General features: G+C 50.2%; 1 protein-coding gene across 7 annotated transcripts in view; it reads left to right on the top strand.

Moving 5' to 3' along the window:
- Positions 1-458: 458 nt before the first annotated feature.
- Positions 459-25,711, top strand: part of DENND3 (DENN domain containing 3) — a 57,609-nt gene continuing 32,356 nt past the window's right edge. For 4 of the 7 annotated variants that reach the window (XR_003793511.1, XM_029222579.1, XM_029222578.1 and 1 more), the window contains exons 1-9: positions 593-694; positions 9,084-9,363; positions 9,868-9,983; positions 11,830-11,972; positions 12,193-12,304; positions 18,224-18,343; positions 18,599-18,817; positions 21,726-21,841; positions 24,878-25,033. Coding sequence is in view for 6 of the 7 variants with exons in the window: in XM_029222579.1 (XP_029078412.1) it covers positions 593-694; positions 9,084-9,363; positions 9,868-9,983; positions 11,830-11,972; positions 12,193-12,304; positions 18,224-18,343; positions 18,599-18,817; positions 21,726-21,841; positions 24,878-25,033 (1,364 nt within the window). In the remaining variant the exon portion in view is untranslated. Of the gene's footprint in view, positions 695-9,083; positions 9,364-9,867; positions 9,984-11,829; positions 11,973-12,192; positions 12,305-18,094; positions 18,344-18,598; positions 18,818-21,725; positions 21,842-24,877; positions 25,034-25,711 lie in introns of those variants that run through there. The other 3 variants (XM_029222580.1, XM_029222576.1, XM_029222581.1) reach the window with 2 other exon arrangements.

Raw genomic sequence — 25,711 nt, 5'->3', positions numbered from 1 at the left:
TTATTATGCCCACCGGCCTTTCCTGCCGTCCACGACCGGCCAACGCCACGGCCCTGCTCGCAGGAGGGCTTCCTGGAGTCGGCGGCGGCAGGGGGCGCCCCCGGCCTTAGTCCCTCCAAGGTTGGGCCCGGAAGCTTGCGAGAGCAGGTGACTCCCGCACCCTCGGCCCCGGAGGCTGGGCGCCCTCCTGGACCACCTGAGGACCCCGCCCACCTCTTTCCCGGTTCGCCGAGGAGGTGGCTGCCGGCAGGGAAAGGTTGGGCCGACGGAGAGGGCTGGGCGCTCAGACGCCGCGCACGCGCCGGAGCCCGCCGGCCCGGTTCGGAAATGACGACCTCGCGCCGGGCCCCGAGCCCGGCCCCGCCAGGCCCCGCCCCTCTCCGTTCAGCCTCCTCAGGCCCCGCTGCCGCTCAGGCCCCGCCCCTCACGTCCCGCCCAGCGGACGGCGCTCTCAGCGGAGAGGCCGGCTGCAGCTAGCGCGGGCGCTGGGCCGGGAGGCGGGCGAAGTTGCGGCCGGGGCGCGGGTTCGGGGCCGGGTGGCCCGAGGCGCTCGCGCGGGGTACGCCCAGCCGGCCGCGGCCGCAGAGCAGCCATGGCGGAGCCCGCCCCGCAGTACCTGGCGCTGCCCTCGGGGTTGCTGGAGCTGTGCGCGTTGCTGGGGGCCCCCCGGGACAGCCTCCGTGGTCCCGAGCAGGTAAGGCCCGGCGGGGACACAGACGCGGGCGGGGCGGCCGGGGAACGGGGTCGGGCCCAGCGCGCCCCGCCGGGTGCGCATGGAGCCCCGGGCGTCCGCGGGGTGGGGAAGTTGCGCAGAGGTCCGGCCGGGCCGGCCACCTCCAGCCTCCTGGGGCGAGAGCAGCAGCTGTTCTCGCAGGCGCGGTGGAGTCGCGAGTGGCAGCCGGCTGGGGGCTCCCGCCCCTTCCCCTCCCGTCCCCTCCGGGAGCACCTCTCCGGTGACACCGCTGGAGTCGCACCGCGATGAAGTGTGATGGAGAAGCTCGCGTCCGTCGGGCCGCTTCCTAAACGCTTCGTCCCGCTCGGCTTCTCTGTCTCAGGACGCCCACCTGGGTCAGGTGAAGACGCGGCTGGGCCGCCTGGGGTTCCGCGGCCTCCAGCACCGAATCCTTGTCCGCTATTAAATGATTTCACTCATTCCACAGATTCACGGTCTCCTAGGGGCCGGTGCTGTTCTAGGCACAGCATAAGGATATTTTCGGTAAGATGTAAGGACCGCCTTTATATGTTCTCCATTTAGTCGGTATGCGATGAAACGAGCTGTTTTTCGCTGTGAAACACTTGCAGCCCGCCTCCACCTGTGCTCCGCTCTGCACCCTGGCAGCCAAAGCGGCAAGCTCGCGTCCCTTCCTCCGGGACTGCAGCTTGGGACGTTCTCCTTTTTTCTTCCCTGTGTTCTCACTTCTTGGTTCCGGAACCCTGGCTTTCTTTGGAGTGGGTCTGTGGCCCTCTCTTTCCCTTGGCCTAGATGTCTGGGACTCTATCATTTTTCTCTGGTTAGTGGTGGTGCTCGGTGTGTTCGGAGAGTTCCCGACTCTACTGCCTAGTTATCTGGACAGGTCCTTTCATCTGGTTCCAGACGACAGCAAGGAGAGGCAGAGAAAGCCATTTTGAGTATTTAAGGCTGCAGGGTTGACTGGGCATCACCAAGAGGAGCTAAATGTTGCAAAGTTAACCCGGATAAATGTCTGATAATGTCTTGGTGGTCTCTACGCCTTGGCTTTAGTATAAGGCCAATTTCGATGATTTCTGCATTTCCCTCCCCCTCTCACTCTGCGAACCCCCATCGCGTCTGGGTCCCCCTTTGGTCTCTGCCTCCTCTGACCCTGTGGATTGAGTTGAGTTGTCTCCCTACCTCTCAGTGCCAAATGGCATTACCTCGTTTTCCTTCTGATAGGAAATGACCCGGTTTCAGTTTTGGTGTTCTCCACAGTTGGGCATCTCGCTTCTTGGGTGATCACAGCATGTCTGTTCGTTGCCGTGATGGGAAGAGGATGAATCATCCGGAATATTTACAGTGGTACTTTCCTGAACTAAACAGACTGCGACGTTTCCCAAGTCGAGTGGGCAGTCGGCCACTCCGCATTTTAGCCATCCTCCTCTTTATTCTATACTCTGCTTCTGTTAGGGGTTCGGCAAAGGGTGGAGGGAAAAACAGTTGAAGGCGCAGGAGAAGAAGGAGTGTTGTGAAATGGAGTGACATCCCCACTGTAAGACCTACGTTAATGCTACAGTTCATGAAACACAGGATATCATTTATTCAGTTTTATTTTTATAGCAGTTCTACTTTGAATGTCCAAGGCTTTTAAATGACTTTTAATTTTACTTTTAAAAGTCACCGTTTCTGTCTGATTCAGGGATTCCTATTGGGTGACACATGAAAACAGAAGCCCAGAGGCATGAGAGATAGCCAGCCTGATGTTAGGGTAGTGTAGTGTCCTAACTTTATGTTTTTATTTATTCCTTAGATGGGGTGGTGTTTGTTTCATTGAGGTTAGTGACAAAGAATTCGAAAATACAGTTCCATCCCCAGTGAATTACTGTGGTCAGTTACATTTCCTTCTACTCCTTGGTTGCTATGGAGACTAAACACATAGATGGGAAGGGATCCATCACAAATCCATCACAGGGTGGTGGAAAAGTGCTCAGAGCACCTTTCATAGTGTAGGTCACTGGCGTAAATCTTGTGGGTGAAGGCACGCTTTTATGTGTTTTGGTGGAGAGAGCATCCTGGCTTTCCATTTCTAGAGCACCACTGTCCAACAGACACTTTGCACACGATGACGGCCAGTGTTCTTCACCTCCACCGTCTAGTATGGTAGCAGCTGGCCACATGTGGCTACTGGGTGTTTGAAGTGTGGCTAGTGCCACTGAGGAACTGGATTTTATATTTCATTTAATATTAATTTAAATAGTCACATGTGGCTACTGGCAACTGTGTTGGACTCTTCTAGAGCATTTTTAAAAAATCTATTTCTGTTTTATTTCACAAATGACAGCCAATCCTGTAGTGAAGATCAGTGCCATTATGTCATCTAACAATGCCTCACATGAATTAGAGTGTTGTGGTTTTTTACTTTTTAGTAAGTCAGTGTCTGGGAGGGAAGAGCAGGAAGCTACCCTGGGCGGAGTCTGTGGAAATGGACATCATCTTTGGGGTGGTGGGGGGTGGTGGTGGGGCGGGCTGTGGGGCAGTTGCAACATGTATCAGAAAGTAACATATGAACCCTCTGGGGCCCAGGATTGCTCTTTCAGGAGTTTATCCTTTTTATTTTATTTTATTTTTATTGGAGTATAATTGCTTTACAATGTTGTGTTAGTTTCTGCTGTACAATGAAGTGAATCAGCTATATGCATACTATATCCCCTGCATCCCACCCATCTAGGTCATCACAGAGCACAGAGCTGAGCTCTCTGTGCTTTATAGCAGGTTCCCACTAGCTAGCTATTTTACGCACGGTAGTGTATATATGTCAATCCTAATCTCCCAATTCGTCCCACCCTCCCCTTCCCGCCGTGTCCACGTGTCTGTTCTCTACATCTGCGTCTCTATTCCTGCCCTGGAAATAGGTTCATCCATCTGTACCATTTTTCTAGATTCCATATATATGCATTAATATGATATTTGTTTTTCTGTTTCTGACTTACTTCACTCTGTATGACAGACTCTAGGTCCATCCACTTCTCTACAAGTGACCCAATTTCATTCCTTTTTATGGCTGAGTAATATTCCATTGTGTGTGTATATATATATATATATATATATGTATGTATATGTATACCACATCTTCTTTATCCATTCATCTGTCATTGGATGTTTAGCTTGTTTCCATGTCCTGGCGATTGTAAATAGCGCTGCAATGAACATTGGGGTACATGTGTCCTTTTGAATTATGATTTTCTCAGGGTATATGCCCCATAGTGGGATTGCTGGGTCATATGGTAGTTCTATTTGTAGTTTTTTAAGGAACCTCCATACTGTTCTCCACAGGGACTGTATCTATTTACATTCCCACCAGCATGCAAGAGGGTTCCCTTTTCTCCACACCCTCTCCAGCATTTATTGTTTGTAGATTTTTTGATGATGGCCATTCTGAAGGTGTGAGGTGATACCTCATTGTAGTTTTGATTTGCATTTCTCCAATAATTAGTGATGTTGAGCATCTTTTCATATGCTTCTTGGCCATTTGTATGTCATCTTTGGCGAGATTTCTATTTAGGTCTTCTGCCCCTTTTTTGATTGGGTTGTTTGTTTTTTGGATACTGAGCTCCATGAGCTGTTTGTATATTTTGGAGATTAATCTTTTGTCCGTTGCTTCATTTGCAAATATTTTCTCCCATTCTGAGGGTTGTCTTTTTGTCCTGTTTATGGTTTCCTTTGCTGTGCAAAAGCTTTTAAGTTTCATTAGGTCCCATTTGTTTGTTTTTATTTTCATTACTCTAGGATGTGGGTCAAAAAAGATCTTGCTGTGGTTTATGTCAAAGAGTGTTTTTCCTATGTTTTCCTGTAAGAGTTGTATAGTGTCTGGCCTTATATTTAGGTCTCTAATCCGTTTTGAGCTTATTTTTGTGTATGGTGTTAGGGAGTGTTCTAATTTCATTCTTTTACATGTAGCTGTCCAGTTTTCCCAGCACCACTTATTGAAGAGGCTGTCCTTTCTCCATTGTATATTCTTGCCTCCTTTGTCATAGATTAGGTGACCATAGGTCCGTGGGTTTATCTCTGGGCTTTCTATCCTGTTCCACTGATCTATCTTTCTGTTTTTGTGCCAGTACCATACTGTCTTGATTACTGTAGCTTTGTAGTATTGTTTGAAGATGGGGAGCCTGATTCATCCAGTTCTGTTTTTCTTTCTCAAGATTGCTTTGGCTATTCGGGGTTTTTGTGTTTCTATACAAATTGTAACATTTTTTGTTCTAATTCTGTGAAGAATGCAATTGGTAATTTGATAGGTATTGCATTGAATCTGTAGATTGCTTTGGGTAGTATAGTCATTTTCACAAGATTGATTCTTCCAGTCCAAGAATATGCTATATATTTCTCCATCTGTTTGTGTCATCTTTGATTTCTTTCATCAGTGTTTTATAGTTTTCTGAGTACAGGTCTTTTGCCTTCTTAGGTAGGTTTATTCCTAAAGTTGCCACCAGAAAACCACTAGAGCTAATCAATGAATTTGGTAAAATTGCAGGATACAAAACTAATGCCCAGAAATCTCTTGCATTCTTATACACTAACAATGAAAGACCAGAAAGAGAAATTAAGGAAACAATCCCATTTACCATCACAACGAAAAGAATAAAATACCTAGGAGTTTATTCTAATTACAGAGTCAGACGTGTGCAAGTGTATTTGGGTGAGACCTCATTGCTGCCTGTTGTTTAGTATGATGAAGACTTGGGAGCAACCCAGCTGTCCATCGGAAGGGGATTGGGCAGGGGTGGTACTGAATTGTACACAATGGGACATGCTAAAGTGTCAACAGGAGAGTCAGCACACTGTATGGTTAAATGGGGAAAAAATCTAATGAAATCATTTAAATATAATTGTGTTTATGAAAAAGTTATATTTATGTATACATTTTAAAAATAGGAAGCATGTATCCCATGCTGTTTAGAACATTACCTTTGAGTCATGGGATTATGGGAAAGGCATTCCCTTTCTATCATTATTTCTTTTATTATTTCTATATTGTTATAATTTTTAAAAATGAGACTGTATTGCTTATCCAATCAGAAAAGACAACAGGGATTTCCATTTCGGAGGAAAAAAAAAGACAGATGTGTAATGAACTGCTAAATGCCAAGTTGGCTGGATTGTGGCCACCTCACTTTCAGTGACTAAAGGTAGCTAGTGGGAATTACGGAGTTCATTGGCTTTACCGTAATGACCAATTTTCCATGCAGACTGAGCATACCTCCAAGACATCATGAGTGCCAGGGTGGGAATGGAGGAACGGCATCCACTCAGAGCCATCCTCTGTGCTGACTGTGGGGCTGCAGAGAGGAGGGCCACACCATCCCTGCCTCAGCCCAGCCCGGCCCGCCATTCTGAAGGTGATGTAGGACCACTGTGCCGGGCAGCGATGCTCTAGGAGGTGATGGGGAGGTCGACTCCGGATGGTGAAGTTCTAGGAGATGATGAGCCAGGCGTGATGGCTGGAGGAGGTGTGTGTCCCTGGCTGCAGGGTGAGGAAACGCCCCCTCCAATGAGTGTTGGGGGGGGTCGCTGGTGAGGAGGTGGGGTGAGGAGGGGGCAGGGCACGTGCCAGGCAGAGTGAAGGGCAGGGAGAAGCACAGCGTCGTGACGAAGGCGCATGGGTTGAGATGACTGAGGGCTTCAGTCGTGAGTGGCTTGGGCGCCCTGGCTTTGGAAGCAGGCTGGCCTGCTGCCAGGTGCACAGCCAGTGCAGGTGGTCGGCCTGTCACGTGACACATGCACCGTGTGATACCTGCACGGGAATATGTGTGAGGATGGTAATGTGTAGAAACAAACACACTTCTTAGGTCTGGCTGAGGGACAGAGATGGGTCTGTAGGGCTGGTTTGCTGGGGTAAGAGGCTGGCGCCGGGTAGCTGGAGCCACCGCTGTTGTGGCAGGTGAGGGACGAGTCATGTGTGCTCTTTAGATGGGGGACCCCCACCCCGTCCCCCTTTGGGAGAGTGGACGTCGGGCCAGGTGGGAAGAGCTGGGGCTGTTCTCTCGGCAGCAGCCGTGACGATTAGTTCACGGTGAATCTGTACCTACTGTGAGCCAGAGGTTTGCAAACGTGGTGCGGATGGGGCAGCCGCTGGGCTTTCTTCAGAGACCTCTCTGCGGCCCGCCGTCGAGATGTGGGTTTCCCGATGGGGAGTCAGGGGCCATAGCGCCGGTCCAGCTCTAAATGCCCTGGTGGTGCCATCCTGTCCGCAGAGGAGCAGAGAGGTGGATGATCAAGTTTTCGGAAATAAGTGTGGGCTTCATGTTTGAAACTACGTTTAAGGGACTCACTGCGTATATCGGGAGGCAGTTGGGTACAGCTGGGATGGCACAGAGGCCCCATACCTGGGGGCAGAACCCTGGGAGCTGTCCCTGTGTGCATACCTGGAACCACAGGAGTGTAGAGACTGCCCTGCAGGCTGTTGCATGAGGCGGGACTGGGGCCAAGGATTGGCCCTGGGGGTCTGTCTGCAGGGGGCTGCCAAGGAGCGGGCTGGAGAGGTGAAATTGCAGAAAGGAGGCGGCCTTGGGAAGTTTCAGGAAGAGGGGTCGATCGATGAGGGAACTCGTTTGCTGCTCTGTAATTTATACCAAGAGCTGTCCCGCAGTGACGTGAGATATCGCCCAGTCTCTGTGGATGTAACATCTCATGTGCGGAGGAAATAGATGAGCACGTTTTCATAGAGAATTAGGTCCGAACTGCTGGACTTTGATAGGAAAGTTTTAGAAGAGGTTTCATACAAGTAAAGAAAAGGATTCCTTTCGTGCATGATACACAAAAGGTTTTTAAATTGCACAGCAGTAGGGATTTCCCATGTTTGGTGTTGGTTCCTGCTGGCATTAACTTTTTCCCCCAAATATAAAGAAACCGTTATCTGAATTGCATAAAAATAGCGTATTGAGTTTAGAGTTATCTACTGACTGAAAATGCTGTCATTGTAGATATCCTTTGAAGTGTAATAGTCCCCTGTTGGTACCCCTGATTCTTACCAAAATGTTGATGCTGGCTCTTCCTTTTCTGCCAGCCAAGGCCACATTTCTCTGGTGACGGTGGTGTTCTTCCTGATGCCATTTCTAGGGTCCTCAAAGACCCTAGGTTACCCACTCCCCACCATGACGGCCACCTCTTACCTTCTGTATCTTTTACACCCAGAGAATCCTGCTTTACTCTTTTCTGTCTTTACCTGGCTTGGCAGCCCTTCCTTCTCGTGGACAGACTGCAGTTCATAATATCAGTACCTTCCTTGGAAGATCTGAAATCAACCTGGCACCAGTGTTTGTTTAGTCCGAACTCACTAGAAAGAAAAAGAGAAGGTGACCTATGTTACTTGGGGAAGAAGGAAAAGATAAAAGGTTAAAAAAATCTTGGACCAGGTTGAAGTTTAAAAGAACTGAGGCTAAGGGCTTCTCTGGTGGCGCAGTGGTTGAGGGTCCGCCTGCCGATGTAGGGGACATGGGTTCGTGCCCCGGTCCGGGAAGATCCCACGTGCCGCGGAGCGGCTGGGCCCGTGAGCCATGGCCGCTGAGCCTGCGCGTCCGGAGCCTGTGCTCCACAACGGAAGAGGCCACAACAGTGAGAGGCCCGCGCATCACAGAAAAAAAAAAAAAAAAAAAAAAAGAACTGAGACTAAGCAGCCCCTTTTACGGATTCTGGGACGGTCTGGCAGGAGGACTTGGCTCTCTGTGTCCATCAGGCCCTTCCTCACTCCTCCTTGTGTCCTCCCAGGCCGGAGGTGACAGAACTAATGTGCGTGGTGGCCCAGTTGGCGAGGCAGGCACGTGTTGGCAAACATGCCCTTGTGGGTTTGACAAGATGCAGAGCCCTTCTTGGGGCTCGCCGTCCCCACCAGCCTCCGAGGGGATGGGGCGGGGGGCCTCCTGGGGGCCCACGGGGGCTGAGCACTTGACCTGGGAGTCCCTGCACTCGCCTCTCGAAAGGGAAGCTCAGAGGGACCAAGTAATTTGCTGCCGTGGTTCCCACAGCGCTGGGATCTGAACCCAGGTCTCCATCGCGGTGCCGGCCCTGAACCGAGCCTTGGAGCCTTGGAGCCAAGGGGCCAGTCATGGCGTCCCTGTTAGCAGCTGAAGGACCAGGCTCTGAGGGGGTCCGTCACTCGCTGAGCGTAGGGCCTGAGATTTCCTAAAAGCAGTTCCTTACCATCTCGAGCTGCTGGTGGGAAAAGCCAGGCACGTGATGTACTCCAATAAAGATGTAAAAAAAATAAATAAATAAAATAATAATAATAATAAAGCCTGACAACTTTATTAAAAAAAAAAAAAAAAAAGAACTCACCGGGGGTTTGCTACGACGGGAGGGTCGGACAGAGCAAGGCTGGCACCGCTGCGGTGACTCTTATTTCCCCCTGCTTTAGGTCGCCCAGAAAAAGGGAGTCAAGAGCCTGTCTTCTCTGGATCCGGAGGTCCTGTCGGTCTTCGTGCCTCCGTTTGTCACTAAGGAGGACAGTCAGCCGGCCGGCGTGAACTGTGTGACGCTGGGTAAGACCAGGAGGCGCTCCTTCCGGAAGAAGAGAGAGAGGCCCAAGGCGGAGCCCTCGAAGGGCCACCCCGGCGGCCCCAGGGGCCAGGACCCCGAGGACGTGGGCATCCCCAACGGCGTGGACCTGCTCGCCCTGCCGCAGCTCTGCTTCCCAGGTGCGCACGGGCCGGCCTTTTCCCAGACTGGCCAGTTCCTGCTGATGAGCGGGCTTTGTTCCGGCTGCATTTCCCTCACTGAGAGATGTTCAGGTGCCTGGTGTAGAAAACTCAGACTAAGGGCTTGACAGAAGGACGTGTCTGGAGGCTCCACAGAGGAATTGATGCGATTTCCTGCTCTCCTGGATAGGCTGGGACACCCCCTTCCCCACTGGGCTCAGGAAATAGCTACCACCCCAGGTGTGCCCTGAAGGGTCTGTCTGGGGGCCTGTTCCCATGATCTGTCACAAAGTCTTCAGAGCACAGAGTGCCAGCAAAGAAATTGCTGCTGAGGGGAAGGGATCGAGGCAGGTGGTGCACGGCCTGAAGGATTAGCGCATCTGGCCCTCAGAGTGCCACAGCAGACAGAGAGGGACGTATCCTGTCGCTTATGGATAGCCCAGGCCTCATGGTGGATGCCACGTGGCCAGAATGAGGTTCCTTCTTTCTTTTTTCTGCCTGCAGGGGGCGTGTGTGTGGCCTCTGAGCCCAAGGAGGACTGTGTCCACTTTCTGGTGCTGACTGATGTCTGCGGCAATAGAACCTACGGCGTGGTGGCCCAGTACTACCGACCCCTGCACGTACGTGATTCCCCCAGCTTCCCTCTGAAACTGGGTCAAGGCTGTGGGGTTTTTTCTTTTGCAGTGAAATACACATAATATGACAATCACCATTTTAGCCATTAAAAAATGTACGATTCAGTGGCATTAAGTGCATTCACAGTGTTGTACCACCATCGCCACTGTTTGTTCCAAAACACGTTCGTCACCCCAGAAGGCGGAGTTGTCTCGTCAGCGATGCCTCCCCAGGCCCTGCTGCCCCCGGGCCCCCGGCCATCCTTCATCTGCTTTCTGCTTCTGTGGGTGTGCCCATTCTGGACATTTCATAGAAGTGGAATCATACTCTACGCGTCCTTTCTTTCTGGTTTCTCTCACTTAGCGTGATGTTTTCAGAGTTCGTCCACGTTGGAGCCCATGTCAGCGCTTCACTCCTTTCAGTAGCTGAGTGATATGCCACGGTGTGTGTCAACCACGGTCTGCTTCTCTGTTCCTCAGCTGGTGGACCTTTGGGTTGTTTTCACCTTTCACGTGTGACAGGTGCCTGGGCTGAGGTTTTGAGAGGGTGACTCAGTCATCACGCGTTTGGGGAGTGTTTTCTGGGCAGGGCCCTGTGTGTGAACCAGCTGGCCTTGGGGAGTCTGTAGGGGACGTGATGGACCATAAGGTACAGGGTGACTGGCCGCCTACTTCAGCCCCAGAGGACCTGGGCGCCCAACATATGTTTTTAATGTAGTTTTAAAATTCTTATTGAAATATAGTTGATTTACAATGTTGTGTCGGTTTCAGCGTACAGCAAAGTGATTCAGTTACACATATTTATACATATATATTCCTTTTTCAGATTCTTTTATAGGTTTTTACGAGGTGTTGAATATCTGTGCTATACAGCAGGTCCTTGTTGGTTATGAGTTTTATATATAGTAGTGTGTATATTTTAATCCCAAACTCCTAATTTATCCCTTCCCTGCTTTCCTATTTGGTAACCATAAGTTTGTTTTCTGTGTCTGTGAGGCTGTTTCTGTTTTGTAAATAAGCTCATTTGTCTCATCTTTTTAGATTCCATACGTAAGCGATATCACGTGGTATTTGTCTTTGTGTCTCTGACTCACTTCACTCAGTGTGATCGTCTCTAGGTCCATCCGTGTTGCTGCAGATGGCATGATTTTGTTCTTTTTTATGGCTGAGTAGTCTTCCATTGTGTACATGTGCCACCACGTCTTCATCCGTTCACCCGTCAGTGGACACTTAGGCTGCTTCCATGTCCTGACTACTGTCAATAGTGCGGCTAAGAACATTGGGGTGCGTGTGTCTCTTTTCAGATCACGCTTTTTCCCGCATATGTGGTGGGGCCCCCACATTGTGCCCCTGGTAAGCTGTGCAGAGAGCTGTGCCTTCTGAAACCCCACTGCTGTATTCTTTTCTGCCTGAGGTCCCCCCATCACGGGCCGAGGCACCTCCTGCTCTCTCCTCTGGCCCGTGATGCCCACCTGGCTCCCAGGCCCTCTTGAATATTGCCTTTTCACTCTTTAAGCAGAGCCCCTTCTTGTGTCTCACTGTGTTCTAACCATGGTTCCTTCTCACTGAAGGCGGCGAGCTTCTCCAGGGCAGGGACCGGTCTTCCCATCTCTGTAACTCCAGCACCTCACTCAGACAGAGCGAGCTCCCCACGGGGCCCCGTCGGTGTTGGTGGAGAGGCCGGAGCTCGCTCGCACGTGGCAGTAAAACGGGTGGGAGTGGCCAGGCGTGCTGAGGACAGCTGTCCAGCCCCTGTCCAGTGTCCTTTCTGTCTGGAGGGGCCGGCACCATCGACAGTGGAGACTGGGATTTGCCGGGGTCGGCAGGTGACGCGCTGTTGCTTTCTCTCCAGGACGAGTACTGTTTCTACAATGGCAAGATGCGCTGGGAGGCGTCAGGTCTGGGCCGGAGCGCGGCCGGCTGCTTCGTGCCCTTTGCCGTGTGTGTGGTTTCCAGATTCCCCTATTACAACGCCCTCAAGGACTGCCTCTCCTGGTGAGTTGCACACACTCCCTGAAAAGCTTGCCTATGCCCCTTCAAGACGCCCCTCGCCCTGGGCAGCCAGGCTTCTGCGGTCTCACACCCACATCTTTCTCCTGTGGGTGTAAACTCCCGCAACTCCTGACACAGAGGTTTCAGCCTTGATTAGCAATGCAGAGGATGACCATTGGATTCTCAGATTTATTTGGTGACTTGATTTTTCTTTCAATTTCAGTTTATTGACTCATCTGAAGATCTGTAAAGATTTCGAAGTTGACAATCATATAAAAGATTTTGCTGCAAAACTGTCTTTAATACCTAGCCCGCCTCCTGGACCACTCCATTTGGTAATTAAATCCGGAATTGTCTTGTTTTTTCTTTGCAAATTTTGTAAAAGTAATATGATGAAGATGGTTTATTCGTTTGTTTTTAATTGATGTATGGTTGATTTACAATGTTGTGTTAATTACTGCTGTACAGCTAAGTGATTCAGTTATACATATATATACATTTTTTAAAATATTTTTTTCCATTACGGTTTATCATAGGATATCGAATATAGTTCTCTGTGCTATACAGTAGGACCTCGTTTATCCGTTCTATATATAACAGTTTGTATCTGCTAACCCCAAACTCCCAACCCATCCCTCCCCCAACCCCTTCCCCCTTGGCAACCACCAGTCTGTTCTCTGTGTCTGTGATTCTGTTTCAGTTTCATAGATAGGTTCATTTGTGCCGTAGTTTAGATTCCATACGTAAGCGATATCACATGGTATTTGTCTTTGTGTCTCTGACTTACTTCACTCAGTGTGACCGTCTCTAGGTCCACCCGTGTTGCTGCAGATGGCATGATTTTGTTCTTTTTTATGGCTGAGTAGTCTTCCATTGTGTACATGTACCACATCGATGAAGATGGTTGAAATATTTTAAATGATTTTAAGTTCTAGCTTTGTTTAAATTATGCTTGTCAAGTTCCTTACAGAAGCATTTTATACACTGTTTCCAAAGGTCAGAAAACTAGAAATAAATTAGAAAATTTATTTTCTAAAAATTTAAAAATAAAATTTATCGGTCTAAAGTCAAATATTTAGGCCTGAGTTTTGCTGAGTGGCTCATGATAAATAGATGTTAAGCTAGTAATAGGCCCCTTTAGTGGTTAACATGTTAACTACTTGCTATTCAGAAAACACAAAATTTACTTAAATTACAAATTTCCCTTTTGTTTTTTTTGTCTGGAACATCGGGTATTATATTTAACTCGTTAATGTTTTCTCCTGTCCAGTGTGGTTAGTAAAAAGTAACTGGTTGTTTTTTGTTGTTGTTGTTATTCACAGTGCCATTCTGTTATTTAATTGATAGAGAAGCGTTTCCTAAACTGGGTTCTGTGAAACACTGTTCTCAAATGTTATTGGCTATTTTTGATGGGAGGTTTCAGGGTTAAGGAAAGTTAGAGAAAGACCTCATTCCCCTTTTGTTGAGTAACATGTCAGACAGCTAAGCTGTGTGATGAAACCTGTTTGACTCAGCGATTTCCGAACTCATTTAACTGTGGGATGCTTCCTTTTTAAAAAACAGACATCTATTAAATAAAAGTCTTGAAATGTACAGTAAAGGTCAAGTCAGTTTCACCGTATTCATCCCCTCTGGAAGATTATACATATAAATCTTGTTTTCCTATATTTTGATTATTATGGACAGTTGAAAAAATAATTTATTAGGATATTTGTGATTATGAACTTAAAGTGTATATATTTACTATTATCCTAAACCCAGCAGTCTCCTGTGGGGGGACACCCTGCCAAGTGCATTCCCGGCCCGAGGCAGGGCAGGATGTCTGTCTACCTTGGTCCCACTCCCAGAAACCTTTGTGGGGAACATTTGATGGATTTCCGTGCCACGCACTCATCTTTATTTTGTGGATAACTGGTTTTTTTGTGCAGTGAAATCATCAAAGTTTGCATTCTTATTCTAGAAACTCAACACGTGCTCATTGAGGACCTGCTGCAGCAGTGAACCAAATTCCCTGAGTTAGGAACAGGTTTACAGTTTACTGTGATTCCTTGTATTCTACCTTTGAACAGAAGCAACGTATAAACAGTTCTTACACGAGTTTTCTGTAATCCACGAGCTTTGGAGTCTTGGATTAATTAACATTTGGTTCCTCCATTTCTACCACCCCCAGTGGGAAAGTTTACTGGGGATGTTCTCGATGCCTTTTTGTCCCACGTCCACCCTATCAGTCTGTCTCCAGTAGCTGTTTCCAGTTTACACACTTCCACTGCCACCCCTGTTCTGGGCCACCAGCTTCTCCCACCTGCACGACTTAGGGAGGCACTGATCTGTCCATTTCCATTCTTGACCTTATATCAGTTCATGCTTTTGCACTGTGGCTGGAGAGGTCATTAAAATCTATAAACTGGACTTTCCTTTTGTGCTTAAAACCCCTCACTTGTTTTCTCACTCGTCGCCTTCACCCAGACCTGCATCCCTGGCCCCTGTGTCACCATTCAGCCCTGTCCAGCTCCACTCACCCCCTTGCTCACTGTTCTCCAGCTACAGTGAGAACAGATGCTGCCACAGGGCCCTTGCATGTGCTGTTCCCGGAAGTACCACTCTCTCCATTTTCCCCCTCCAGCTCCTGCTCCTTTCTCAGGCCTGGCTCAGACATCAGTTCTCCGGAGCAGCATCTCCCACACCATCTCTCTCACAGCAGCCCACTCTCCTGCAGAGTTCAGCACGCCTGCAGTTAGGGCTTGTGTGTGCGTGTCTTTTGTTTAATGTCCATCAGACTCTGAGCTGCATGAGGACAGAGGCCACGTTCAGAACTGCATTTCCAGGACTTACTACTGTGTCCAGCGCTTAGCTGCTGTCCCGTGGAGCGCTGTTCAGTGAATGAATGAGAGAATGATTCAGCATCGGCCAGCAGTGCTCATTCTATCAGGGTCTGCATGTTGGTGCTCATGGTTTGTCCCAGTGGGCTGAGTTTGGATCAGACTTGTCATTGGGATCCTCCACTAACAAGTCTAATTAGCTCTTGGGTCCAAGTTGGTATAATGGTCATCATTTGTTTTAGGGAGTGCTGTGGCTGTTTATCGTTGTGAAGAAATCCAAGAGGTCAGTTTAGGCCAATTTCATCTGACGCAGGAGCTGATTCAGCAGTGTTTTCCAGAACCCACCGCAAACCAACGTCAGGTTAGAGGTTGTCGTAGGTAATAGTCATGAGCTGTGCACCTTGTGTCTTGAATAGTGTGCATGGGCCCCGAGCTGCCGTTTCCTGTTAATTCTGGGTGGGGTCAGCTCTCACCTGTACTGACGGGAGGAGGTGGGAGGCCCCACAGTGTGGGGAGTGAGGAGGTGAGGACCCAGTCCTTTCTCTGACCACCTGGACCACTGGCCTGAGGGGAGCAAAGGCTCTGGGTGCACCCTGTGTCCCCGGGCCTGCTTTGCTTTGAACTCTGCCCTCTAGAAGTTCGGATGTTACTTGCTTTTCAAATGATGGGCATAATTGGGTGTGTCCAGTGAAACACACACGTTTTTCTTCTTACTATTCCCAAGTCACTTTCTATGTTGCTTTGTGTGCGGAATCCTATTGTTTTGCTGGGGCTCCAATCACGTTGACATTTACAAAGTATTTACCGAAAATCTCTCTCCATCCTCAGTTTCTTCATCTGTAAAGTGGGTAGAATAACAGAACCGACCTCAGAGAGCGTGAGTATTGAGTGCTGTGAAGTTGCTAGCACAGCACCTGAAACGTCACAGTAGCAATGTTGCTGGTAGAGTGACTCACGTATGTGGTTGGTTCTTATCTTTTTTTTTGGCTGCGTTGGGTCTTCGTTGCTGCGTGCAGGCTTTCTGTAGTTGCGGCGAGCAGGGGCTACTCTTCATTGTGGTGCGGTGGCCTCTTCTGTTGCAGAGCATGGCCTGTAGGTGCGTGGGCTTCAGTAGTTGCAATACGCGGGCTCAGTAGTTGTGGCGCGTGGGCTTAGTTGCTCTGTGCCATGTGGGATCTTCCTGGACCAGGGCTCGAACCCATGTCCCCTGTGTTGGCAGGCGGATTCTTAACCACTGCACCACCAGGGAAGCCCTGGTTCTTATCTTTAACGGGCTGTCTGGCTGACACATTTCCTTTTTTTTGATTTGGTCATTTTTTATTTTTATTTTTTAAAAAATTTTTATTAGAGTATAGTTAATTCACAATGTTTTATTAGTTTCAGGTGTACAGCAAAGTGAATCAGTTATACATATACATATACCCACTCTTTTAGATCCTTTTCCCGCATAGGTCATTACAGAGTATTGAGTAGAGTTCCCTGTGCTATGCAGTAGGTCCTTATTAGTCATGTGTGTTATATATAGTAGTGTGTATATGTCCATCCCAATCTCCCAATTTATCCCTCCCCACCCCCTGCTTTCCCCTGGTAACCATAAGTTTGTTTCCTAACTCTGAGACTCTGTTTCTGTTTTTACAAAGTTCATTTGCACCATATATATATATATATATTTTTTTTTGCGGTATGCGGGCCTCTCACTTGTTGTAGCCTCTCCCATTGCAGAGCACAGGCTCCGGACGCGCAGGCTCAGCGGCCATGGCTCACGGGCCCAGCCGCTCCGCGGCATGTGGGATCTTCCCAGACCGGGGCACGAACCCGTGTCCCCTGCATCGGCAGGCGGACTCTCAACCACTGCGCCACCAGGGAAGCCCCGCACCATATTTCTTAGATTCCACATATAAGCGATATCATATGATATTTGTCTTTCTTTGTCTGACCTACTTCACTCAGTACGACAATCTCTAGGTCCACCCATATTGCTGCAAATGGCATTATTTCTTTCTTTTTTATGGCTGAGTAATATTCCATTGTGTATATGTACTACATCTTCTTTATCCATTCACATGTTTCCTTTCTGAAATACTGAGGAGAGTTTTTCATTATAAACTTTATAATTGTTAATAATTCATCACAACTTGGAATACTTAACTCTGCTTTATTTTGTTTTGTTTTGCTTTAAAACAAACGCATCAGTCACATAAGTGAATCCACCTTATTTTTAATGTCTTGCTTCTGTAGCCAAACTGGGAACAAGAAAGCGAAGAGGCCCCAAGTATTGGTCGGAGGCACTTGCAAATGTCCCAACTGTCAAAAATGACAGTCTCTTTTCTTGTTTTTTGTTTTGTGTTGTTTTGTTTTGTTTTTGCGGTATGCGGGCCTCTCACTGTTGTGGCCTCTCCCGTTGCGGAGCACAGGCTCCGGACGCGCAGGCTCAGCGGCCATGGCTCACGGGCCCAGCCGCTCCGTGGCATGTGGGATCCTCCCGGACCGGGGCACGAACCCGCGGCCCCTGCATCGGCAGGCGGACTCTCAACCGCTGCGCCACCAGGGAAGCCCTGTTTTGTTTTTTAACGTGAAAATAGAATAGTGACTAAGGTGACTGGAAGAAAGTGTGAATCGTGAGCATTTTGTCCTGTGGCCCCTTTTCTTGACCCGGTACTCTGCTGCCCTCCATTTCTCATCCTTTCATGCCTTTCCTAGAGGAAGCCTCTCTGTCATCAGGTTCGATCGCTTCTTTCTGTTCTGTTTCTCCGAAGCTCTGCTCGTGCTCAGACCCCTCCATCTGCTCGTGGAAGAGCCCTTGCAGAGTGCCTCCTATGTGTCTGAGGCCAGGGGAGGCTTAACCCTGCTGTTCCCAGCGCCACCTTCTTGGAGGGACCGCACCTCCCTCCTTCACGTCTGCCTCGACCTATAACACATAATAGGCGTCCTGTGAACGTGGGATTTGTATTTGAAGTGCCATTTTTAAATACCCTCGTTTAGAAAAATAAAGTGCCGTTAAAATTTTTTTGTGAATTCCATGTCTTTAAGGAGCTTTGACTGTTAAATTGAAAATATGAGCGAATACCTCATAAGTAGTAACCGGGAATAATGCACATACTGGTTAAGATTAGTTTGAACGTGATTGATTTCGAGTTTGTGCTCGTTGGAATGGATATCTGGAGGCCGTTTATCTTTGTTTTGTCAAGGAACTGTTTCCTAATTAATTAAAGAGTTGAAGGGAGTTTGGCTGAAAAAGACATTGAAACATTCCTGGCAGTTCCGTTTATCATCTCTGGACTGTTTTGTTTCTCTGCGACATTGAAGGTGACAGCATGAGTCTCCAGAAGTGTTTTCTGACTCAGACGCTGTCTGAGCCGAAATGGTGAATCTCACTGCCCTCAGTCTCCTCTGGGAGCGGCTCCCTGAGCTAATGATGGAAATTGGTCCTTGCAGACATTGAACATGAAACCACTACAGATCGTTTTTCCCTCGCGAGCAGACCCCGAAAGCCCCCTCATCGACCTGGACCTTCACCTGCCCTTACTGCGCTTCAGACCTGAGAAGGTGCTACAGGTACGCGTCCTTCCACACCTGTGCGCATCTCATGCTGGCTGGCTTAACGGGGCATCTGAACACTTATCTTTTTGCTGAAAGCCGACGTTCGCCGCAGAGCGCGCTGTTTGCAGGCAGCACTTTTCTGGGGTCAGGTGGCTCTGGTCCTGGCAAGTGGAGTGGGGACAGCAGGGTGGACGCTGCCCCGCGCCCGGCCTCGTTGGGTGGCGCGCTCGCAGTGTTTCAGGCTTGCTCGCGGTGTTGTTGTTTCCCCAGATCCTAACGTGCCTTCTGACGGAGCAGCACGTCGTGTTCTTCTCGTCCAGCTGGGCTCTGCTGACGCTTGTGGCTGAGTGCTTCATGGCCTACCTGCACCCCCTGCAGTGGCAGCACACCTTCGTCCCCATCCTGTCACGGCAGATGTTGGACTTCGTCATGGCGCCCACGTCCTTTCTCATGGGCTGCCACCTGGACCACTTTGAAGAAGTCAGCAAGGTTAGGCACCCGCCGCTGGATTCAGAGCATTAAGTCACGTGGGTGCTCTGCGGGGACGCGTGGGAAGCTGCTGGGAGGTGCCCTACGGTGTGGGGGGTGCAGAGGCCCGCGGTCACTCCATCACAGGGCGCTAGTGCTACCTCCTTGTCCTCAAGGCCACACCCTGATGCCACTTCTCAGGCCACTTAAATTCACGACAGCTCTGGTGGCTTCCAGGGTTTTCAGGGAGGTGAGGGCAGGCGTTGGAGTCGAGGGAACCGATTTCAAGTCTCACCTCTGCTGCTTACTAGTTCTGCGACCCTGAGTGACTTACTGGCCTTTGCTAAGCCTCAGTCTCCTCATCTGGGAAGTGGGCACGGCCTCGGCCTCCCAGGGCTCTGGCTGAGGAATGTCCCCTGTCCTGCCTGGCAGGTGACTGGGCTTCGTGGATGGGAGCCACCATTGTTATCACTCCATATTTTCCATTTTCACTTTTTTGATTAAGCCTCTGTTGTTCATTAAAACCGTGGACCTACTTCCTAGAAGAGTGCAGGTGCATGCAGTGTATCGCTCCGTGTCCAAGGGGTCCGTGGGCCTTGCTGGATCCAGTGGCCGTTTACTGGATTCAGCTTGGGGGCTGACCTGTGTCGGGGTGTTAGGCCTTCAGTGTCCTGGTCGTGCAAGCACAGGGAGTGCGCTGGCCGCATCATCATAGCAGCGTCAGGGGCCCGTAGAGCATGCTGGGATACGGCAAGTGCTTAAAACACAGCAGCTGATTTTACTGCTGCGCTGGCGCGTTTCGAAGGGGGCTCACGCCACAGGTCTGTGATGAGCTGTGACATCGCCGGCAGGAAGAGCAGGTTGGGTTTTCTTAAAACAGCTTTTTTTCAGATATAATTTGCATACCACAGAGTTTCCCGGACTTAACTGTGCAGCTCAGTGGCTTTAGGAACTTGGTAGAGCTGTGACAACTCATTTTAGACCCTTTGGTCGGCCCACAAAGAAACCCCGCATGTGTTGGCAGTCATCCCCCAACCCCCCCAGACCCTGGCGACCAGCATCTGCTTTCTATCTCTGTGGAGTTGCCTGTTGTGTAGACGTGGATGTTACGTAAATGGAATCATTCAATGCGTGGTCTTTTGTGACTGTCTTCTTTCACTTAGCGGCGTGTTTTTGAGGTTCCTCCGTGTAGCAGCGCGTTGTTTTTAATGTCGAGTAGGGTTCCCTTGAGTGAAGAGGCCACAGTGGTTTATCCGTCCGGGAGCTGAGAACATTTGGGGTTGTTTGGACGTTTTGACCACACCTGTGAATCACGCAGCTGTGGACACTCATGTACAAGTTTTTGTGTGGACATGCGTTCATTTACCTTGGTACGTACCTAGGAGAGGAATTTCCGGGTCAGGTGCTAGCGCTGTGTTTAACCATTTGAGAAATGTCCAGACTGTCGTTCCCCGCTGCTGCCCCAGACACCTTCCCTCCAGCAGAGGGCGAGCTCGATTTCCGCACTTCCTCCCAATGCTTGTCTTCTGTCTTTTTGATTCTAATCCTCCTGCTGGGTAGTTTTGCTGTGCGTTTCCCCAGTGACTAGCGATGTGCAGCACTTTTCCTTGCGCTTATTGGTAGTTGGTACAGGGTAGGTTCTCATTTAACTTCTTATTTTATTATTTTTAAATTTTTATTAGAGTATAGTTGACTTACAGTGTTGTTTAACTTTATTTTGAAAATTTCTAAGTGTACGCAAAAGCTGAGAGAAGAGTGGAAGGGATGCCGTGCACCCCTCTTTGTCCTCAGCCATCATCCATTTTTTTCCCGGCGTTTTAGAGCAAATCCTGGCCAAGCCCAGCGTCCCTCCTGGGGCGGAGCCGGGACGTCTGTGTTGTTGGCAGAACCTATGATTCACCAGGGGACAAACACTGTGGGAAAAGGCCATTCAGACCTCATGGAAGGAATGGAAAAACGTCACCCTCGCAAATGAGGAAAAAATAGGCATACTTTGTAGTTCAAAACTGTGTTTCTTTTTTTAGTCATTAGGGGAAAAACCGTCTTGTTTCAGCCCCTTTAGGAGGGAAACTTGCAGACATATTTACTTGATTCCAGTCCGCAGTCACAAAGGAAGTCGTTTTAGTGGTTTACCTGTTCTGGATGGTTTTTAGGGCAAAGCAGGAGGTCTTGACTGAAAGTGTTTTGGGGTTTGGATGTCTTCTCGATGTGCTGGGAGCTCGGAAGGGGTCCTTGTAAAAGCTCCGTGTTCGTGCTCACGAGCGTGGCCTGTCCCCTGCTGGTTTAGCACTCTGCTCTGGGAGACGTGTTTATGCCTATTTCACGTGCCATGAAACGCGTGTTGAGAGGCCGGCCCAGCATGAAAGCTGGGGAGGATTCTGGCGTCCTGTTCCTGGGACAGTTGAAGTGTAGAACTCAGGAGTGTGACTCATTATTTGTGTGTTTTGTCACAGATAAGACTTAACAAGTAAGCCATCCACACATCTCAAGAACTCTTAAGTGTGTGGGATCCCTGAGCCCAGGACCCGCCTGTGCTCTGGTCCTGGGACGGGTGGGGCGCAGAGCGGGCTGGGCCATTCAGCGGGCACCCTGAGTGTTGAATGTCGGAGTGCTCCCACTGGGGCTCTGGAATGTTCTCTCCAGGCTCCCTGAAGTGGTACATGGAGTGTTTGCACAAGGGTGGGTGAAGGCCTGACCTCCTGTGTTGGAATCTTGACTCGAGGCATTTTTAATCAAATTAGCTTGTTAACCTAACTCACGGTATAGCCACATTTTTCTGGTAGATAATATAAGGCTTTGTGTGCATATTAGATACGATAATTTAATTATCGATGACACGATCTTGGTGAATGCAAAGTGTATCTTTGTGTTTTCAAAGATGTATACAAATTCAGATTCTTACTCCGATCTTTACAAACTTATTTTATAGGAAGCCGATGGTTTAATTCTGATAAACATTGACACTGGGAGCATCACCTACTCTAACGATGAGGACGTTGACGTTCCTGACATCCCTCTCCTGGCGGCACAGACGTTTATTCAGAGGTAAGGGGGGAAATAGTAGGTATTTGGAAAAATCTTGTTCAGGTTCATACTTGCCAATTTCAAGTATCTCTTCCAATCTTATATTAACAGATGGTTTATGTAATATTTAGTAGTTCGGAAATTGTTTGTGAATATTTAAAAATAAAAGTCATTTGTCTTCATTCCAATCTTGTCTAAATACTAACGATGGCCCCCAGGCCAGGGGACGGTCACACCCCCGGGACACCTCTCGACCCTCTTCTGTGCCTGTGATCTCTGAAGTTCCTTCTCTGTCCTTCATTCATTCATTCATTCATTCATCCATCCACTCACCAGATATGTATCCAATGCATTGGGCAGAGTATGTATATAATGAGCAAACAGATGTGGCATCTGCCCCATGGCACTGTCAGTCGGGGGCCCCTGATGGCCATGACCCACCGTCCTTCCCTGGGCAGGAAGCTGTCTTCCCCTTTCACCCCCCCACCCCCCTACCCAGTGCTCTCTTAGTTCTCTTATTTTTTCATACCTGTTTGGTGGCTCTTTGTGGTTTTTCCATCTCTATGACTACACTTCATTGGCTGAGATCAGGCAAGACAAAATTTTTCCAAAAAGGGCAGATAATAATCGTTGTAGGCTCTGCAGGCCCTGCGGCCTCTGTGGTGATCGGAGAGGCCTGACGGGGACTGCCCCACGTACTCCTTTCAGGGGGGTGAAAGGAGGTGTGATTACTATTTACGCTGGGAAGAAGGTGCATCTGGGGCAGGTGGGTCGGGGCAGAGCCAGGGCTCCCTCAGGTGGACCTGCGGAGGACGTTTCCCCCTTTGGAATCTAATCAAATGGTGGTGGGAGAGATCCTGCTTTTAGTCCTCCAGCTCGTGTGTGGACTTCAGGCAGGCCTGGCATGCAGCTCGTGGTGGGACCCATGGAGGGTGTGGGGCGGGGGGCTAGTGCAGCAGGTGCTCCCGGCTGTCGTCAAGTAGCTGGACTCTGTTGCTCTGGTGACGCAGGAGCTGGTGACGCAGCCCGTCTTTTATCAGTGCCGACTGTTCCCCTTTACTTTGTCTGCTGGAGGTCGGATGCGGGAGGAGCTGAGGCCTGAGTGGAGGGGAAGGAACGGGTGGTTCTGTGTTGGCTCCCTGACTTGGCTGTTCTCATTTCTGCCTCTTACCTGTGTATTAGTCAGTGAGCGCTGCTGTAACAAACACCACCTAAGCAACAGACGTTTATTGTCTCCCAGTCCTGGAGGCTGGAAGTCCGAGATCATGGTGTTGGCAGAGTTGGTTCCTCCTGAGGCCTCTCTTTTTGGTGTGTAGATGACTGTCTTCTCCCTGTGTCCTCATGTCGTCGTCCCTCTGTGGGTGTCCGTGTTCCAATCTCCTCTTATAAGGACACCAGTCATGTTGGATTAGGTCCACCCTTGTGACCCCATTTTAACTTAATTACCTCCTTAAAGGCCCCATCTCCAAACACAGTCACACTCTGAGGTGCTGGGGGTTAGGACTCCAACCTAGGAATTTGGGGGGACACAATTCAGCCTATAACACCTTGGTATCAATGATTTCTTCTATCTGGATGGTTTGTACAAAGTACATGGGAGTGCCATCTTCATTATTGTTCCTTCCATCTTCAAAAAATTTATAAAACTCCCCAAGCTGAGTCCAGGCTCGGGGTGTGGAGTCCTGTGTGGCTGGCGGGCGGTGCTCAGGGGGCCCAGCCAGGGGTCGGGGTGGGAGCGTCTCCCTGCGTGACCTCCGAAGGTGAAGCCCACGTTCCTCATCATCCAGTCGCTTTCTGATAAGTGCGGTCCACAGTCCCCGGACTTGCCGAGGGTGACTTTCCAGGACTGGTGTTGCCGGCGCTGCGCGCAGCTTCTCAAGCGTGGACTTGGGTGGCGCATCCCCAGTAAGATGGGATCTTACCTCTGCCCTCATGTTATTGTTAGAATTCTAGAACACGCCTGGAGGTTGGATTCTCGCTTGGCCAGGTCCCCAGACAGCGGGACGTGGAGTCTCAGGCTCACCGTGGGGGGCTCTTTATAAATGTGAACTAACCTGTGTGTGGTCGGTGGCTCGTCTGTGAAGGGCTCTGGGACCGTGATCTGGGCTGTGGCAGTGGGTCTCCCCACGGGGCCTGGGGTGACGAGCGCCCACACTCGGTATTGGCCGGGAGAGACAGGGGGCAGCAGCACCCTTCTTCCCTGAGACGCCCCTGTGCCTGGCCGCCCACTGCCGCGCTGTCTTCCTCATCAGGATCAGAGTGTGTGCCCGCCGGGTCCCCTCTGCCCCACCTGACCTTTGCATACTGTTGGGTGGGTTTACTTTGCATATTTAAAGCCTCAGACTTGCTCCCTGGTGTCCAAAGTCTCATGTAAAAGTGCAGCCTTGGGGGCTTCCCTGGCGGCGCAGTGGTTGAGAGTCCGCCTGCCGATGCAGGGGACGCGGGTTCGTGCCCCGGTCCGGGAAGATCCCACATGCCACGGAGTGGCTGGGCCCGTGAGCCATGGCCGCTGAGCCTGCGCGTCCGGAGCCTGTGCTCCTCAACGGGAGAGGCCGCAGCGGTGAGAGGCCCGCGTACCGCCAAAAAAAAAAAAAAAGTGCAGCCTTGGGCAGTGTTGGGGAGGCCAGGATCCTGTGTGATGAAAACCGCTGTGAGCCCCCGTCCCTGAGAACCTCCGGACAAGTAAGTGGCCGTGCCTCGTGCCCCCGAGCCTGCGCCGTCCCTCCCAGACCCACTGGAAACCCTTTGGCCGTCGTGGAAGGGCAGGTGCCTGCAAAGGAGGACAGGACACTCAGCTTGTGTAGAGACGTGCGTGGTCCAAAGACGAGGCCTTCGTGAATCCTGCACTAATGAGCCTTTTGTGCTGGGAGGTGAATAAACTCCCAACAGGGATGTATTTGTAATGACACCCTCCCCGCCCCAGTTATCGATAGGGAGTCTGAGTGTCCTGAGAGTGTTAACTTCCCTCTTCCCGGAGGGTTCTCTCTGGCCGGTAGGCAGCAGTCAGTCACGTGATACGGGCTGGGCCGTGGTCAGTGACTCTGTGCTCCTTCCCAGGGTCCAGAGCCTTCAGATGCACCGTGAGCTGGACCTCGCTCACCTCTGCGCCAGCACAGACCTGAACGAGGGGCGAGCCTGCCGGCGGGCCTGGCAGCAACGGCTTAACTGTCAGATCCAGCAGATCACCCTGCAGCTGCTCGTCTGCATCTTCAGGTGTTTAGAGCATCGCCAGTGTCTGTAACCTGCTCCCCAGCCAGCTCCCGGTTCCACAGTGGCCACGGCCCCAAAGCCCAGGGACTGAAATCCAGGAGTGATGAGAGAGAGGCCCCTGCCCCCACGAGGATCCCTGGGAGTGTGTTTACCCCGCCTGGGGCCTTGCCACCCCCTCGTCTCTCTTGCGAATGACCACCTTGGATGGTCAGACCCGGGTAGGGGGACAGACGGATCATTTCGGGAATGAAGCCCGCCCAAAGGAGAGCCCAGGCTGGAGCACCCAGGACTGACCCCCGTTAGAAACTTTTCTTCTTTCTTCCCCTCACTGTCACCATCAGCATCTATGGTGTGCTGTTGGGAACCAGCCCTTGAGCTGAATGAGTTAAATAGACAGTGCGGTGTGTTTACTTCAGTGTGATACAGTGCAGGTGTCGAGCGCCTACTGCTGGCCTAAATGTGCACTCATTTAAGGAGCATAACAGTAAATATCTGCCTACATTTATAGCACACCTTTGTGAAGGCGTTATTGTGGCAAAGCCTTCAGGCCTTTTCTTTCTTCCCACTCTCTCTTCTCTGCTTTGTCTTGCAGCCTCTTCTCTCTCTCTCTCTCTCTCTCTCTCTCTCTCTCTCTCTCTCTCTCTCTCTCTCCCTCCCTCCCTCCCTCCCTCCCTCCCTCTC

Source organism: Monodon monoceros, unplaced genomic scaffold (assembly GCF_005190385.1).
Source record: "Monodon monoceros isolate NGI ecotype Baffin Bay Population unplaced genomic scaffold, NGI_Narwhal_1 Super_Scaffold_14, whole genome shotgun sequence".
Classification (NCBI taxonomy): domain Eukaryota; kingdom Metazoa; phylum Chordata; class Mammalia; order Artiodactyla; family Monodontidae; genus Monodon; species Monodon monoceros.
Note: the sequence above shows the minus strand (reverse complement) of the source record. Positions and strands in the feature narration are given on the sequence as shown.